At 35.5% G+C, this 16,912-nt stretch overlaps 2 protein-coding genes across 2 annotated transcripts; both read right to left on the bottom strand.

The window, feature by feature from the left end:
- Positions 1 to 687: 687 nt before the first annotated feature.
- LOC128528224 (extracellular calcium-sensing receptor-like) lies at positions 688 to 8,724 on the bottom strand. Its single transcript, XM_053500979.1, has 7 exons — positions 8,665 to 8,724; positions 4,600 to 4,760; positions 4,165 to 4,453; positions 2,854 to 3,609; positions 2,547 to 2,774; positions 1,761 to 1,884; positions 688 to 1,595 (listed from the first exon to the last, which is right to left on the bottom strand). The coding sequence occupies exons 1-7, from the start codon at positions 8,722 to 8,724 to the stop codon at positions 688 to 690; spliced, it is 2,526 nt and encodes an 841-aa protein (XP_053356954.1).
- Positions 8,725 to 9,262: 538 nt separating this feature from the next.
- Positions 9,263 to 13,842, bottom strand: LOC128528225 (extracellular calcium-sensing receptor-like). The gene is made up of 7 exons (XM_053500980.1): positions 13,828 to 13,842; positions 12,811 to 12,962; positions 12,349 to 12,637; positions 11,096 to 11,848; positions 10,726 to 10,953; positions 10,334 to 10,454; positions 9,263 to 10,176 (listed from the first exon to the last, which is right to left on the bottom strand). Exons 1-7 carry the CDS (start codon positions 13,840 to 13,842, stop codon positions 9,263 to 9,265), a joined length of 2,472 nt encoding a protein of 823 aa, XP_053356955.1.
- Positions 13,843 to 16,912: the final 3,070 nt, after the last annotated feature.

Here is a 16,912-nt window from a genome sequence, read left to right on the forward strand (position 1 = left end):
GTATATATATATATATATATTGTAGCGTTTTTACGCCGGAAAGAATGCTGGAGAGACGAGTGAGCTTATTTGCTGCCCAATGCAATGGCTGGGAGTACTTTATTAGGCACACAGCAGGTATGGCATGAGCAGCACCTTCACTCAGGAGCCTACATCCAATTCAGCTTCAGCCTGAACCGGAGCACATTTCACACGTCACACTGCCCCCACCCGAACAGGGCCGAAGCCACCAACCAAAACACCTTTCCCCATCATGGTGAACACACCGACATCCCCGCAAGGCATGCTGGTCGTCAGCCGCCGCCCCGCCCACGCCACAATATATATATATATATATATATATAAAGAAAATATCGCTTTTACATTACCTTTTTTCCTTGAAAATTCTTAGTGCCAGTAAGACAATAATTCTATATTCTTGATCACAAACATGCAAGTTGCTGTATACAAAATATATTTAATGGACAGAAAAAGCTTTTTTTTATTAGTTTAATCAGTTTTAATGCATGTGCATATAATATTTAATTAATCTATTATGTTAAAGTGTTTAAATGTAATATGTTGATTGTTTTTGACATTGTGTTGAACTTCATCATTCCTCAGCAATAATGATGATGCACAGTATATGTTTGCAAATTTGCTTTTGCATAATAAAGCTAAAAAGAAAGCAAAAAAATGAAATGAATATTACTTGGTTGCCATTTTACCGATTATATTTTTCTTCGTATTTAGTTCAGGTTTAAAAAGAATAATAAAACATTTAGGTGTAAATATGCAGAATAATAAAGCAAAACTAGAGGTCAGCATAGCAAATATCTCAACAGCTACAGTAAATTTTCCAGGAGAGCTGACATAAGCAGGAATAAAGGTGATCCACACAGTACAAAATATGAGTATGCTGAATGTGATGAATTTAGCTTCATTAAAATTGTCCGGTAGCTTTCTAGCTAGAAAAGCCAAAACAAAGCAAAATAAAGCAAGAACACCTATATAACCCAAAACTGCCCAGAAACCTATAGCGGAGCCCAGATTACATTCTAATACGATCTTTTCCTTGTAGTAATTCATGTTCTTGTAGGGAAAAGGAGGAGAAAGTGCTAACCAAAGAACACAAATAAGGACCTGTATGAGAGTGAAGGCAAGTACACTGAGTCTCTGCTGTAGAGGCCCAAAATATTTCATGACATTACTGCCTGGAAGTGTAGCCCTGAAGGCCATTAGTACAACCACTGTTTTCCCAAGTACACAGGAGATACAAAGGACAAATGTGATCCCAAACACTGTGTGACGCAACATGCAGGACCAATGAGAGGGCCGTCCAATGAAAGTAAGTGAACAGAGGAAACACAGAGTCAGGGAGAACAGGAGTAGGAAGCTCAGCTCAGAGTTGTTGGCCTTAACAATAGGAGTGTCTCTTTCTATTAGAAATAAAACAGCTACCAAGACAGTCAATGCAGTTCCAACTAAGCAAAACAGTACTAGCACTATTCCCATAACTTCTGTAAATAAAAGAAACTCTATGACCTTTAATACACATTTATCTCTCTTAGCATTAGACCAAAATTCTCCTGGACACTGCTTACAGTTATTTGAATCTGAAAAATAATCATCAATATTCTCATTAGGAAGGAACTTAAATTTTATATAATGGTTTTATTTATTAATGCAATTGTGTAGTAACTGTTTCCTAAATAATAATAGCAGGATACACAATGTATCTATAACAACTTGTGTTTTAAACTCATTACTGCTTAAATTACCTGTCTGGTTACTGATCTCTCCCTCTGCACATGGTATACAGTCATAACAGCAGACAGGCCTTCCTTTTTGTGCAGCTTTTCTGGTACCCGGAGGACAGCTCTCACTGCACGCAGACCTCGGTTTCTAATATAAACAATGTATTATGGGTTTAATTTATAAGGTTTTACCTAAAAATGCCATGCAGTTGTTAAGCCATAAAACCCAGTTTCCACTATCATAATTTTTGCTCCCCGTTACTTGACACAATGTCATGTGAAACAGCACCTTGCTGTTATGAGACATGGTGTCAATATGGTGCCTAGGATTGATTATTAAAGTCACAAATAACCAAAAATAGTCTTATTTAAACAGTAAAACAATGGGCCTATTGGCCATCGAAAATCACTGCTCCACTGCGCTTCATTGTTCAGAGCATATTCAAATTATTTGTAGCTTATGCCAGAAAATTGCGGATCATTACAGGTCACATTGACACATCCATACATAAGGCACATCCCACTTTACAAATTCTTGGACATCCATAGCAAAGGGCTTAATTGTTTGGTTGCTAATAAAATCCAAGCAAGTAAATATGTATATACGTATTAACAATATGTTTTACTTTTAAGCACTCCATTGATGCAAAATGTTTAATTATGATTCAGTAGAAGTGTTTATTTATATTCATAAAACCAGATTCTAGAATTGTTGTTGTTGTTGTTGTTGTTGTTGTTGTTATTATTATTATTATTATTATTATTTGGTTGAATAAAAGTGAAAAACTTAAAAAATACCAATGTATTTACCTCTCGTTTCTCTCCAGCCCACACTATTTCATCAGCATTTAGGACAAATTGTTGTCCATTTGGCAATGAGGCATCATAATATCCCACAACCTTAAATTGCACTTCTCCATTGACTGCTCGTTGCCAGTTCACCACATCAAACTTTGCAGCCACAGCGCCAGAGCTGTCAAACCAAACCTCTTCTCCTACTTTGGTTGTAAAGTTTACCCTTTTTAGATAATTAACAACCTTTAAATGGCAAAGACAACAAGCATTTATTTTATGGCAATAAAATTGATGGCTCATTTTTTACTCTTCTTGGCGTTACCTGCCATGGTTGTATTGTTTTGTTTTTCTCACAACCCTGGTTTTTTGTGCATCTCAACAGGCTGTGTAGAGAATGTGCAATAGCATAGACTGCATTGTAGACATTATTTGCATATCTCAATTCTGCTATATCATTACTGTAGTTTTTATATTGAATTATATCTTCATATTTCTCACAGTTGATTTCAGTTTGAGAAATGTCTCCCTCTGTAGGCAAACAAGGTAATGCTGTTTGCCAAAATTCATTGGCGGCATAATCAGCAAAATTATGGATGTTTAATCTTCCCACATCAAAACCAATGGCTCCAGCTAGTATGTCATAACTTGCTGGTCTTACTATATCTACAGCGGAAATCCATGCCTCAACACCAATCATCTGATAGCCAGTGACATTATTTAAAATAAGATGGTCTATTAGAATGTTCATATCAAAATATGAGATAAATAAAATTATTACTTTTGCTGTTCCTTTCTTAATAATGTCAGTCACTTTTAGGATTTTGTCAGAATTTGACCGGTCAAGCTTCTCAGAATATTCAACACATATTCCCTCCTCTTTTGCTGCATTTAGAAAAATGGCCATTCCATTGTTTCCATAGTCATTATCACTGTACACAGCTCCGACCCAAGACCAGCCAAAGTGCTTGACCAAATATGCCAGCCCTCTACTCTGGTAGTAGTCACTCGCTATGGTCCTGAAGAAGGAGGGGTACTCTTTTCTGTTGCTCAAACATTCACATGTTGCCGCAGGACTTATCTAAGAACAGAAATACAACATTTTTTTTTTAAATAAAGCCTGTTTTGGTGTATTATATACCAACTTTTTTTATTTATTTATATTTTACCTGATTAATTGATTCTATTAATATTAGACAAGGGCCTGTTTAACAGAGAAAATAGCAACTAATATTAAAACTGAAGAACACAAAAGATGCTTATGTATTATGTACACTATAAATCCTAATGTATACTCATGTAAATTATACTATGTAACATTCATTTATTCAGCTTTATTTATGTATTTATCCTGATGAGGCGAATAATAAATCCTGGAAAAACTGGAAACACTGGGACAAACATGAGACAAACATTCTCTATAACAGATAGCTGAGGAAACCAGAGAACCCAGATATTTATAGAATATTGAACAAAACTCCTATAACCTGTTGGAAAGTTAATTTGATTTCATCAATAGATGTAATGACTCTTCAGACAAATTTTTGTTCAGACAAAGGTAATTATTTAATGTATATATACTGTACACTATGTTTTGTAACTTTAAAAAAAAAAAGATTAAAACATTGATCCTTACCACTGGGATGTTGAAAGGTCCTGTAGTTTTTGTAAGTGCTATAGTAGGTGTAGACTCTGACTCGCCTATGATGGCTTGTACTGCTGCTTGTCCAGAGCATGCGTTATCTGCTGTTGTGTCCTGACCATTTATCAAAGCCATTGCTGCCTTCATAGATAACAATCTTGAGAGACAATTATCATAAATTCTGTAACCAATTGATATATTTGGGAGCAAGCGCTTGCTTCTATTGATTTCATCAATTGCAAAAATCATGGTCTGGGCAAGGCGTAGTTCACTGAGGTCGATTCTACAAATAAATGTAATTATATCAAATATAAAATTATTTAGAATAAAACACAAAATAAAAGTACTACAATTGGGAAATGCAGATCATTATGGTGCAAAAAACTACACATTTCCCCCCAAAATGACTTCCCAATTTTCCCAACAAACCTAGTACAAATTAAAGGTAGTGGTTTTTCGGTATATGCCACTGACTGCATCTGTGTATTACGATGTATTGAAAAGATAGCTCCAATTATTAAATCTCCATCATTAGACAGCAGAGGATCATCTGTTTTTTCCAGAATATGACAATTTTCCCCATTATCAGGCTGAGAGAAAGAAGTAGTAGAAGAAATAGCATGATAAATTTTGTGTTTTTGCTAGATCAGTCCTAAACAGATATGTTCTTCATTTATTTATACATTTATCTGGGTGCTCTGGGAATGACTATTTAGTTTGATAAAACAAAAGAGGTGGTAAATTTCATGATGTCATCAGAATGGGATGCTACATGTGTCCTTGATGAATTCATTTAACAAAGACCACACATAATTATTCTGTGTACGTACAGTATACAGTACAGATCCTTTTCTATGGTGGCCCAGAAGAGCAAATCATCATTTCCCTTATATGTGTATGTTTTTTTCCTTGTAAATGTATGCTTTTTCTCATGTAAGTGTATTATTTTTCCTGTGCGTGCACAACTATTTCTTCCTGTGTAAGTGTATGATTTTTCCCGTTTGTGCGCAACTACTTTTTCCCCTGTGAGAACTCTCTTCCTCCGGTATTTTGCAAGCTAAATGCTAATGCGCAAAGGACTATGTGAGTGAGGTCAAAACGTAACTGAATACAGAACCTTACCGGTGTTATGCGCTAAAATGCCCTCCGCCCCAGATTTTCCCCCTACATAATCTCTATCAAATATTATATTAGAACATAAATTCGTAGGTTTATGATTTACAAATCACAAATTACACCCAACAAATTTAATTATAAAATAAGCAATATAAAAATCCATGGCAGGGGGTTGGGGGCATTTTAGCGCATACCCCTGGCTTGATTCCGAGTGTTCATTTATTCCATGTTTTCCTCAAAATCCCATAGTGCCCTGCGCATTAGAGGTGTGCGATACTGCAAAATTTTGTATCGATCCGATACCAAGTAAATACAGGGAAAATACTAATACCGATATTTTTTTTTATTTTTAGCACACAATATAAATTACATCTACAAAATTTATAATTTTAATCTATAGCCTATCCACTTATAGCTTAAAATAGCAATCCTATAGTGTTATTTATTAATCTGAGTTTTTATTAAATAATATTAATGAAGATTTATAAATATTGTAAAGAATGTATTATGCATTTTTAGTTGTCCATTAATACATTGTTAACAAATGACACTTTATTTGTAAAGTGTGGCCATTCTTCAACACCGGCAAAATAATCACTTTAGTTTTAATATAAAACTACAGTTTTACAAAAAATACCACAGTTAAACTATGGTTAGTGTAAGCATTGTTAATTTGTGGTTTATATTACCCATGGTTACATTTTGCTACAACAACTATGGTGATGACACTTCATGCTGAAGATCCAATATGACTAAAAACATATTTTTACCAGTGTTAGCTACCTGGATATTTCTAAGGGTGAAAGGACTTCTTTCTCACTGCCGACGGGGCTCTGTTTGAAAGATTTGCCTCCTTTCTTTATGTTTGTAATTTCAAGCTCTCTTTGCCATGCCGTTTTATGTTTGTGTAAGTTGGTGGTGTTACCACAGCGAATGACCTTTTTACAGACTTTGCAATTTGCAGCATTCACAAAACAGCATTCACAGCAGTAAAATACCTCCACCCAGCGTTCCGTTTTTTATCTGCCAGCTCCATGACACAAATGCAGATACACACCTCGCTCTCATGCTCTCTGCAGTTGCTTGTTTTTGGCGCTGCTGAGTCACGTGATGGTAGGGCAACAAAACACAGCAGAGACGGGAGGGCTCAACAATGTGCGTCACGTGCTAAAGGAGCTGCATAAGAGAAAGCGTTACATACAAGCTCATTTTAACTATTATATTTCATGCAAAATAAATAAAATCCTTAATATCGATATTTTGACTTTTGGATCGATCATTTTCGATACAACCCCTATATCGAAAGTATCGAAATTAAGGATCGATACGCCCACCCCCACTGTGCATTAACTTTAGCATTTAGCTTGCAACTTAAACGAGAAAGTTAGTTCTCGCACACGGGAGAGATGCTTTGCCTTTCTGGAGCATGTTTTTTCCCCCCTTGTGGTGTATTATTTTTCCCTTGTGAGTATATTATTTTTCCCTTGAAAATGTGTACTTTTTCCCGTGTAAGTATATTATTTTTCTTGTGTATGTATATTATTTTTCCCTTGTGAGTACATTATTTTTCTCTTGTAAATGTGTGCTTTTTTCGGAGTACATATATCATTTTTCCCTTGTAAGCGTATTATTTTTCCCTTGTGAGTATATTATTTTTCCAATCACAAGTTGTTTGTTGTTGTTAATTCATAAAAATGACTGAATATTCAATTTACATATTTATTCAGAACCATTACTCAGCACTGCATCAAAGCACCTTTGGAAGCAATGACAGTCTCGAATTTGCTGATAAATGATATCACAAACTTGTCACACCTTTCTTTTGGAAGTTTCTTTCATTTTTCTTGGCAGAATTGTTTAAGCTCAACCAGCTTAAATGCACAGTACACACAGTAATCCCTGATCTGGAAAGACTGTCGGTTATTCCAATCTCTTCCATTAGAAAACGCTTGAGGCCATCATGCTCCAGGGTGCTTTCAATGCTCCACAAATGTTCTTGTGTCCAATTTACAGAGAAACCGTTCTCGTTAGGCTGGTTAGAAGGGCGGCACTACACTTTGGTCACTGACCATGTTTCTCTAGAATGGTTCTCAAGTGAGAAAGATCTCGACCCTCGAAGAGTGCCCTGGTTTTTATCACTACAGGACTTTTTTTTTTACAGGTAATTTTCCATGGTTTACAAAACTGGATTGCAATATGGAAAGACAGATGTCCTGATACTATGTCATGTTCTCGTTGCCCGATGCGAGATGGCGGGGGCTTTAACCCAGTGCACGCACATATCAGACAACTTCACACTCATACTGTACCTGTTAACAGTGGCACCAAGAGCATTCAGCACTTTTAACGGTCTCTGCGTGTTAAAGGGGAACAGGGTGTGCTAACCGTGTACCTGGAGGACCCAGATTGCTCATTATTCCGCTGTTATGCATTGTCTATAAAAAGGCCGTGGAACCCCAGTCGGGAGAGTAAAGACTTTCACAATAGTCACATCTCCTATGCTTGCAGATTTGACTAGTTCAGCCTGCCATACGTTCTTGTATATGCCCCACCACCTCTGCCCCTAAAGTAACCTTCTGCACCTCACGTGCTTGGCTAGCCACGCCGCCACTCTGAGGACACTACCTGCACCAAGCTACATCAAGTGGACTTGCAAAGCTTAAAGCTTATGGTGAATCCCTTTCTTAAAGCTTACGGTGAGTCCTATGTGTTGCTATAGAACTGCTGGGGCTCCGTATAGCACGATATTGATAGATTATTAATCATTTAAAGTGTGTTTTGTAACCATGTTAACAATTTGAGTGTATAGGTGAAACCTGGTGTTACCTGATCCAGGTGTCAATGGGTCTTACATATTCATGAAAAGTCTAAAAAGATTATTCCGTGAAACAGAGGCTCTGCTAAAAAAAAAAATTGGGCACATCAGTCACTTTACCCCAAAAAGGTCTTTCTTAATAATGTTATAGTGTTATAATTTAGTGGTTTTGTGATGAATACACCCAACATTTCTATGAACTCAGTTCTGTGTTTAAAACAATCTGCTATGTTTGTTTATTCTTCTTTTCTGCTAGAGTTTAAAATTTTATATTTTGTGTGTGCAATTTGACATAAGTTTAAAAGTTGCACATGAATCAAACATTTACATTAGCCACATTATAAAAGCCCATTTTGTGCTCTACATTAATATGGAAAATGTGTTAGCTACTATATTGGTTAAGATTTGCAAATTTAGAAAGAGCGCTGAATCCCTGCAGGTCTTCAGAAAGGCCTTAGCTCCCTAAGGGTTAATATCATTAATGCTTACCACTAAGATGTTAATAATAATAATATTATTATTATTATTATTATATGGTTGAAAAAGATGCTAATGTCGTGTACTACTGCTTGTCCAGGGCATGCATCATCTGCTGTTATGCCCATACCATTCATCAAAGCCATGATTGCACTCATGGATATCAACTTTGAGAGACAAATGTCAAACACTCTATAAACAACTAAGATACTGAGATAAAGTTGTTGCATCTGTTAATTTGCATTAGTCATGATCTTACTCACTCATCACTCATCTTCTATAGTGCTTTATCCTGTATTCAGGGTCGTAGGGACCTGGAACCTATCCCAGAAGGCTTAGGGCACGAAGCAGGGTACACCCTGGACAGGGTAAGTCATGATCTAAATAAGGTTAAACTTGCTGAGGTCACAAATGTATCCAATGTATTTTTCAAATATAATACAATTATTACATTCTTTAATTCAGTATGCAAAAATATCGCTTAACTAGTCTTTATGAATGCAACTTGAAATGTCACAAATTCCTATTGTCAGTGAGACATTTGTATTACATTCATGATCACAAGCGTGCTGAAATCAGAACATATTTCAATTTTTTTCTAAATATTACTTTTTTTTTTGCCATTGTGCATTCATTGATAAAGTATGCTATTATATATGTATGCAGATTTAAGCAACATGTTTCTTATATTGTTTTAGATGCCATTTTGCCCATCATATTTTTCTTTGTGTTTAGTTCAGGTTTAAACAGAATAATATAACATTTGGGTACAAATATGCAAAATAATAAAGCAAAACTGGAGGCCAAAATAGCAAATATCTCCACAGCTACAGTAAATTTTCCAGGAGAGCTGACATAAGCTGGAATAAAGGTGATCCACACGGCACAGAATATGAGTATGCTAAATGTGATAAATTTGGCTTCATTGAAATTATCTGGCAGCTTTCTAGCTAGAAAAGCTAAAACAAAGCACAAGAAAGCAAGAAATCCTATATAACCCAGCACTGCCCAGAAGCCTATGGTTGAGCCCAAATTACATTCTAATATGATTTTTTCCTTGTAGTAGTTCATGTTTTTGTAGGGAAAAGGAGGTGAAACTGTTAACCAAAGCACACAAATAAGGACCTGTATTAGAGTGAAGGCAAGTACACTGAGTCTCTGCTGTAGAGGCCCAAACCATTTCATGACATTACTGCCTGGAAGTGTAGCCCTGAAAGCCACTAGCACCACTATTGTTTTTCCCAGGACACAGGAGATACAGAGGACAAAGGTGATCCCAAACGCTGTGTGGCGCAGCATACAGGACCACTGAGAGGGCCGTCCAATGAATGTTAGTGAACAGAGAAAACACAGACTCAGCGAGAACAGCAGCAGGAAGCTCAGCTCGGAGTTGTTCGCCTTAACAATGGGAGTGTCCTTTTTTATTAGAAATAAAATAGCTACTAACACAGTTAAAGTGGCTCCACACAGGGAAAAAAGGACAAGTACAATCCCCATAACTTCTGTAAAAGAAAGAAACTCTATGACTTTTAACACACATTTATCCCTACCAGCATTAGACCAATATTCTCCTGGACACTGCTCACAGTTATTTGAATCTGCAAAATAATCATGTTTTATTATTAGGAAGGAAAATAAAAATATTATAGTTTTATTTACGAATACCACTGTTAAGTATCTGTATTTTAAATAATAAAAGAACGATACAAAACATACAGTTAAAAACTTGTGTTTGAAACATTATGCTGAAATTACCTGTCTGGTTACTGATCTCTCCATCTGCACATGGTATACAGTCATAGCAGCAGACAGGCCTTCCTTTATGTGCTGCTTTTCTGGTTCCTGGAGGACAGCTCTCACTGCACACAGACCTTGGCTTCTACAATAAACAAGATTATGGCTACAACAATTTACTTTAAAATTTTATGTGTTAGAATTATCTGCAGCAGATCAAGTTCTTTGTTTGTTAATAAAATCAAAGTAGATTTAGAGTTGTTCATGTCTTTACTTTGATGCATTATATTGATGTTCCAAATATATTTAGGTGGATGTAGAGAATTTAAACAAAAAGTTAAAATGGCCTGATTTAACAAACCAAAAACATATTCATTAAAGTTTTAGTAAACACATCAATGTACAGTACATACCTCTATTTTCTCTCCAGCCCACACTATATCTTCAGCATTTAAGACAAATTGTTGTCCACTTGGCAAAGAACCATCAAAATAACCTACAACCTTCAAGTTAACTTCTCCATTGCTTTCTCGTTGCCAGTTCACTACATCGTATTTTGGAGACGTTGCCCCAGTGCTGTCAAACCAAATGTGTTCTCCTACTCTGGTGGTAAAGTTGACTTTTTTCAAGGAGTTGACAACCTTCAAAGGGAAAGAAACAAGTATTTATTTTATAACAATAACAGTCATAAACATGACAAATAGAAACAAAAAAAAATGATTTGTTCGTTTTGATAACAACACTGGCCATGGACATAGCCTGCTTTGCTTTGCTTCATGTTACCTGCAATGGTTGTATTATTTTGTTTTTCTCACATTTCTGATTTTCTGTGCATCCAAACAGGCTGTGAAGAGAATGTGCTACAGCATAAACTGCATTGTACACATTGTTTCCATATCTTAATTCGGATATATCCTTACTGTAGTTTTTAAACTTAATCATGTCCTCATATTTTCTGCAGTTGTTTCCAGTTTGAGAATCATTCCCCTCTGCATTCAAGCAAGGGAATGCTGTTTGCCAAAATTCATTGACGGCATAGTCAGCAAAATTACTAATTTTCAATTTACCCACATCAAAACCAATGGCTCCAGCCAAAACTCTATAACTTGCTGGGGTTGCTAAATAGACAGCAGAAATCCATGCAACACCAATCATCTGGTAGCCAGTGACATTCTGTAGAATAAGCTGGTCTATTAGAATATTCATATCAAAGTATGCCAAAAATACAATAATTACTTTGGCTGTGCCTTTTTTAATAATATCAACCACTTTACTCATTCTGGCAGGATATGTCCGGTCAAACTTCTCAGAGTACTCAACACATATTCCCTCCTCTTTAGCTGCCTTAAGAAAAATGGCTATTCCACTGTTTCCATAATCATTATCACTATACACAGCTCCCACCCAAGACCAGCCAAAGTGCTTGACCAAATAAGCCAGTGCTCTACCCTGGTAGTGGTCACTTGGTATAGTCCTGAAGAAAAAGGGGTACTCTTTTCTGCTGCTTAAACATTCACATGTGGCAGAGTGACTTATCTAAGGACAGGTGAACAGGTAAAACATAATTAAAGCCCGTGTCAATGTATTTTACACCAGTTTTCCAAAATAAAGAATATAAAAGAAATATTTATAATTCTAGCCTGTTAAAAAATAATTATGTATACTGTGCACTATAAATCTAAAAGTAAACTTGTGTAAATCATGCTAATAGTAAGAAAATACTATTATACTAAATAATACTAAATACTATTTATTAGGTTTACTGGTTAATCCTGGTCAGGCTTGCAGTGGTCACAAAGTTAGTCTGTGAAATATTAAGTATAAGGTGAACATTTAACATTTAGCACTCTTTCATACTTAGGGACAATGTTGAGCAAGCATGTGTGTTAACAGTAACCTAAGCACAGGATTGAAACCAGGACCCAGAGACTGTGATGTTCCAACAGTACACTCTATACCACTGTGTTAGTTCAAGTGAGTTTTGTAACTAATAAATAAATTACCAATAATAAATTATTAAAATCATTGCTCATTACCACTGGTATCTTAAAAGGTCCTGTAGATTTTGTAAGTGCTATAGTAGGGGTTGATTCCGACTCTCCTATGATGGCTTGTACTGCTGCTTGTCCAGAGCATGCATAATCTGCTGTCACATCCATACCATTCATCAAAGCCATTATTGCACTCATGGATATCAACCGTGAGAGACAATTGTCAAAGATCCTGTATCCAATTGAGATATTAGGGAGCAAGCTGTTGCTTCTGTTAATTTCATCAATTGCGAAAGTCATTATCTGAGCAAGTCGAAATTCATCGAGGTCAAGTCTACAAACACACAATTTTTACACTATAATTTTAAAAATTAAAATTTGACATTTTAATTTTTAAAATTAAAATTTTAAATGTCATAGAATGCAAAAAAAAAAAAAAAATTATAATGCAAAAAATGACAAATTCCACAAAAATACTTCAATGTCAAAGTTTCCCCCACAACAAACCTAATGCATATAAAAGGTTGAGGTTTTTCAGTATATTGCAGTGACTGCATCTCTGTACCAGTATGTATTGAAAAAATGGCTCCAATTATCACATCTCCATCCTTTGACAACAGAGGAATTGTTGGGGTTTCCAGAATATGACAATTTTCTACCTTTGTTAGGCAAAGAGGAAGAAGTATTACAAGAAATAACATCACAAGTATGGTTAATGGTTTTGTCAGATCAATTCTCAAAACATATACTCTTCATGTATTTATATACATGCTCTTAGCATTTTGGGTATAACTATTTAGTTTGGACGAATCAGAGAGGTGATGAGTGATGTCATTATGAGACATCAGCTCATATCCCTGGAACTCGCGTCTGGTTTAATTCATTAAATAAAGGCCCCACATTAATGTAGCTATTTTATTTGGCTTTAGCCATTCAGGTTTGTTGCAGGTCGGATATAAAAGTATTTATACTCCTTTTTAATTAGTCAGTTTACATGATAAAACAAGTTAAATCATAAGATGGAAAAACCACTGAACAATATCATGGTTGCATAAATGTGCTCCTCCTTCACCTAATACTTTATGTATCCTATCACATCATGTTTTTGGTGTAGAATTTGAAGGTGTGCTGCAGATCATCATGCTGAAAAGTGAAATTCAAAATCTTTGTGTTTTAGCAGAATATTTTTCTTCCAAAATAGTTTTTTAAGGTCCATAGTTTTTAAGGTTCATTAATTCCTCCACATGCTTAAATAAAGCACTAGTTCAAGCTAAAGAAAAGTAGCCCCATAGCATGTTGTTGTTACAACTATGCTTTACTGTGGTATTTGGTATATACCTACACTAATTAGTATTTAATATAAATGTGAACAGTTGATTCTGAACACTACTACATTCCCAAATATAAAAAGGGATCCACATGTTTATAGTTATCTAAAGTTATTATTTTTTTCTTTCTTTTCTATACCATTACTCACTGTTTTCACACAAAAATGTTAAAAAATAAATTAATAAAAAAATCAACCTGTTGTTTGGCCATCTAGATCTTTAAGTGGCCAGGAATGTTTATGAGTAAAACACCAAAGTGGTAAAATAAACATTAAATTATAGACTAGTGTATATATTTAGTTGCAGGTTGCTTTTGTTTATAAAACAACCCCATTGTTAGAAAACATGCTACATGCTACCAATTAATACATTTAATACAAAAATACATAACACAGTATATGATAAATATAGTAAGTCCCCAACTTAAGAACATTCGAGTTACAGATTTCCACAAATACAAATGGACTGCAGTTCTACAAATCATGGAAGTAGCTCACATGTATTGTATAAAAAACAGACAATCACCAGATACCAATATTTACAATTATATACAATAATTTAAGTGTGTAAGTGTATGAATAGAATGTCCAAAGTCCGGTATATTGTACAGTTTATGCGGAAGAAATGAGTCGGCCTCACCAGTATTGATAAATCAGTCTGGGATTCCACCCTGAGACAACACAGTTCCATTTCACATACCAGTAAAACCTTGGATTGCGAGTAACTTAGTTAGCAAGTTAGCAAGGTTTTTGCACTGTGAGCAATCCGTATATGTTATTTCTGTCAGGCCAATAATCTAAGCCAATGGTCACTCTTTCTCGTGCCTCACTTGTAAAGTTAACTTCCATGCGTGTGTGTGTGCGCGTGTGTGTGGGAGTGAAAGTCCTACACAATAACCCCCCCCCCTTCTTTTCCTTCTCTCCTCTCTCTTACACAGCCTGATTCTTTTCTAAGGGAGCAAGTTAATTAATTAGTTTTATTTTTACTTTATATCTTCTTATAATATCAGTTTTATATAGATATTTTCAAGTTGTAAAACAAATCGTCAGTGTTTCCATTATTTCTAAAGGGGAAATTCGCTTTGAGACCAAATGGCGTTTGGGATTCCCCTTGCGATTTAAAGGTGCAGAGTCAACATTTCACTGTGAGAATCATTTCTTTAGGCGCAGTTACAGTATTCAACAGTGTTAAGAAAGGATTTAGTCAAGTGTATTGGTATGCTTTACATTGTATATTCAGGTCAAAGGTGTATATGACTCACTTTGTTGAACAAATCTGACTTACAAACATGCTCCTAGAACGAATGTTGTTTATAAGTAGGGGACTTACTGTATAACTGTTGGTTTTTTTGGGTCAGATGGAGTTGCAGTGTATAAGTTTTTTTTATGAAAAATGGTGGCTTAGTTATTAGCACTGTCGCCTTCCACCTCCAGGGTCCAGGTTCGATTTCCGGTCAGATTCAATTCCCGCCTCTGTGTGCAAAGACATGCAGATATGGCTAACTGGCGGTCTCCATATAGTCTGTAAATGCGTGTGAGAGTCTGTGAATGTGTGTATGTGTGATGGACTGGCACCCTGTTCAGTGTGTACCCCACCTCATACCCTGAGTCTCTTGGTATAGGCTCCAGGGCCCCCGTGACCCTGTATACAGAATTAAGCAGTATAGACAAGTGTGAATAACCCACTCCACACATACACACACAAACACACATACACAAAAATAATTGTTGAGGTTAAACCGGTGTAAAAGGCCAGGACTGAATTCCATTTCCAGTATGCTCCTAGTTTTAGGTAACGTTCATGTGTCACGGTTAAAGCATGGCACCATGCTCTCTTTTCATTTGTGTTTGAGTTTTTTGTGTTTTTATTTGAACTTTATTTCCCAGAGTGCACCTTGGTCAGGTGATGGGAGCGCTCACCTGAACCAAGGTAGCTAATTAGTTATAAATAATCGTTTGTTCCGTTGCTCTTGGTCTGGCATCTGTTTAGTTAAGTGGGTGTGTATTTTTCTAGCCTGTGTATTTTCCTAGCCTGTGTAATCTCCTATTCTGTGTAATATCTTAACCTGTTTAGTTTAACTCCTTGTTTGTCCTATATGTCATAACTGTGTGGCAATGGGACAACAGTGGAAGTGGAAACAAATGATATTACCCAGAAGAAGAATTAAAAGAGAATAAAAGCAGTGGGAGAATAGTATGATCAATAATATGTCAAAAGCAGCCCTAACAACAAACAACACAGTCAAGAAGACACAATCTTGATCTGAGGCTAGAAGTACACAATTTACCACTTCATCATCATGGAGTGAAAGGGGAGGTGGGATATTGGCCTATAAATGGAAAGCTTACCGGGCTTAAGGTTTCATTGCTGCTGTCTGGGGGTATTATTAATCTTGTGTGAGATTTGTGTGTTTGCCTACCAGAAACCTCTTTTGCGTGAAATCTATCCTCCTGTATCTTGGCCATGTTTGAATTAATTTGTTCAAAATATATATTTAATATATTAATTGTAGGCACTTCTTTATAAGGCATAGTTCATGTGGTTTAAAATAATGATTAAACCGCTTACCACTGGGATCTGTTTTTGTTTTATTTTTTTATAGTGCTATTTTTTTATCTGCTTTATAGCTGCTAGTTCAGAACATACATCATATGCTGTTATGTCCATACCATTTATTAAAGCAATGATTGCCATCATAGTTAAAAATCTTGAAAGACAAATGTCATAAATCCTGTAAACTAACCCTCTGTTGAATTGCCTTTATTACTAAGGTCACGGTCAATTCATGGTCAATTTTACAATTGTAAGTAAAACCAAAATACATTCATGTGTTTGTTTATTACAATAAACTGAAACTTACATAATTCATAAAAAAAATATTAGTAGCCTTTTTAATATGAGAAGAAATCACTCAACTTGGCTTTTTTTTATGAAATTTGACATATCACAGATTGTTAATGCTGTGATGTATTTGTTTTGCATTCATGATCACAAACTTGTGTATTGATGAATTCTAAAAATTTTCTATGAGCAAAAATTAGATACAGTTTAGATTTTTTTATGATGATTTCAATCAGTGTTCATGTCCATCCATATATTAGGTATAATAAAAGGTTTTTTAAATGTTTATTCGTTGATTGTATTTGGCATTATGTGTCCAGATTAAACATTCCATGGATAAAATAACAATGTGCAGTGGTACCTTTGCAAAAGAACACCTCACTTTAAGAATTTTTGCCTCAAGAACAGACATTTTGCAAGAAATTTCCACAACATGCAAA

This window comes from Clarias gariepinus, chromosome 7, assembly GCF_024256425.1.
Source record: "Clarias gariepinus isolate MV-2021 ecotype Netherlands chromosome 7, CGAR_prim_01v2, whole genome shotgun sequence".
Classification (NCBI taxonomy): Eukaryota; Metazoa; Chordata; class Actinopteri; order Siluriformes; family Clariidae; genus Clarias; species Clarias gariepinus.

Bases quoted from the DNA above. Each gene is read 5' to 3' on its own strand.
- LOC128528224 (XM_053500979.1), bottom strand. From the start codon at position 8,724: ATGGCTTTGATGAATGGTATGGGCATAACAGCAGATGATGCATGCCCT. The intron at 3,610-4,164 runs GTAAGGATCAAT...TTCTGTTCTTAG, and splicing joins GACCTTTCAACATCCCAGTG to ATAAGTCCTGCGGCAACATG. The intron at 2,775-2,853 runs GTAACGCCAAGA...TGCCATTTAAAG, and splicing joins AAACAATACAACCATGGCAG to GTTGTTAATTATCTAAAAAG.
- LOC128528225 (XM_053500980.1), bottom strand. The intron at 10,455-10,725 runs GTATGTACTGTA...TTATTGTAGAAG, and splicing joins GGGCTGGAGAGAAAATAGAG to CCAAGGTCTGTGTGCAGTGA. The intron at 10,177-10,333 runs GTAATTTCAGCA...ATTATTTTGCAG, and splicing joins AGAGATCAGTAACCAGACAG to ATTCAAATAACTGTGAGCAG.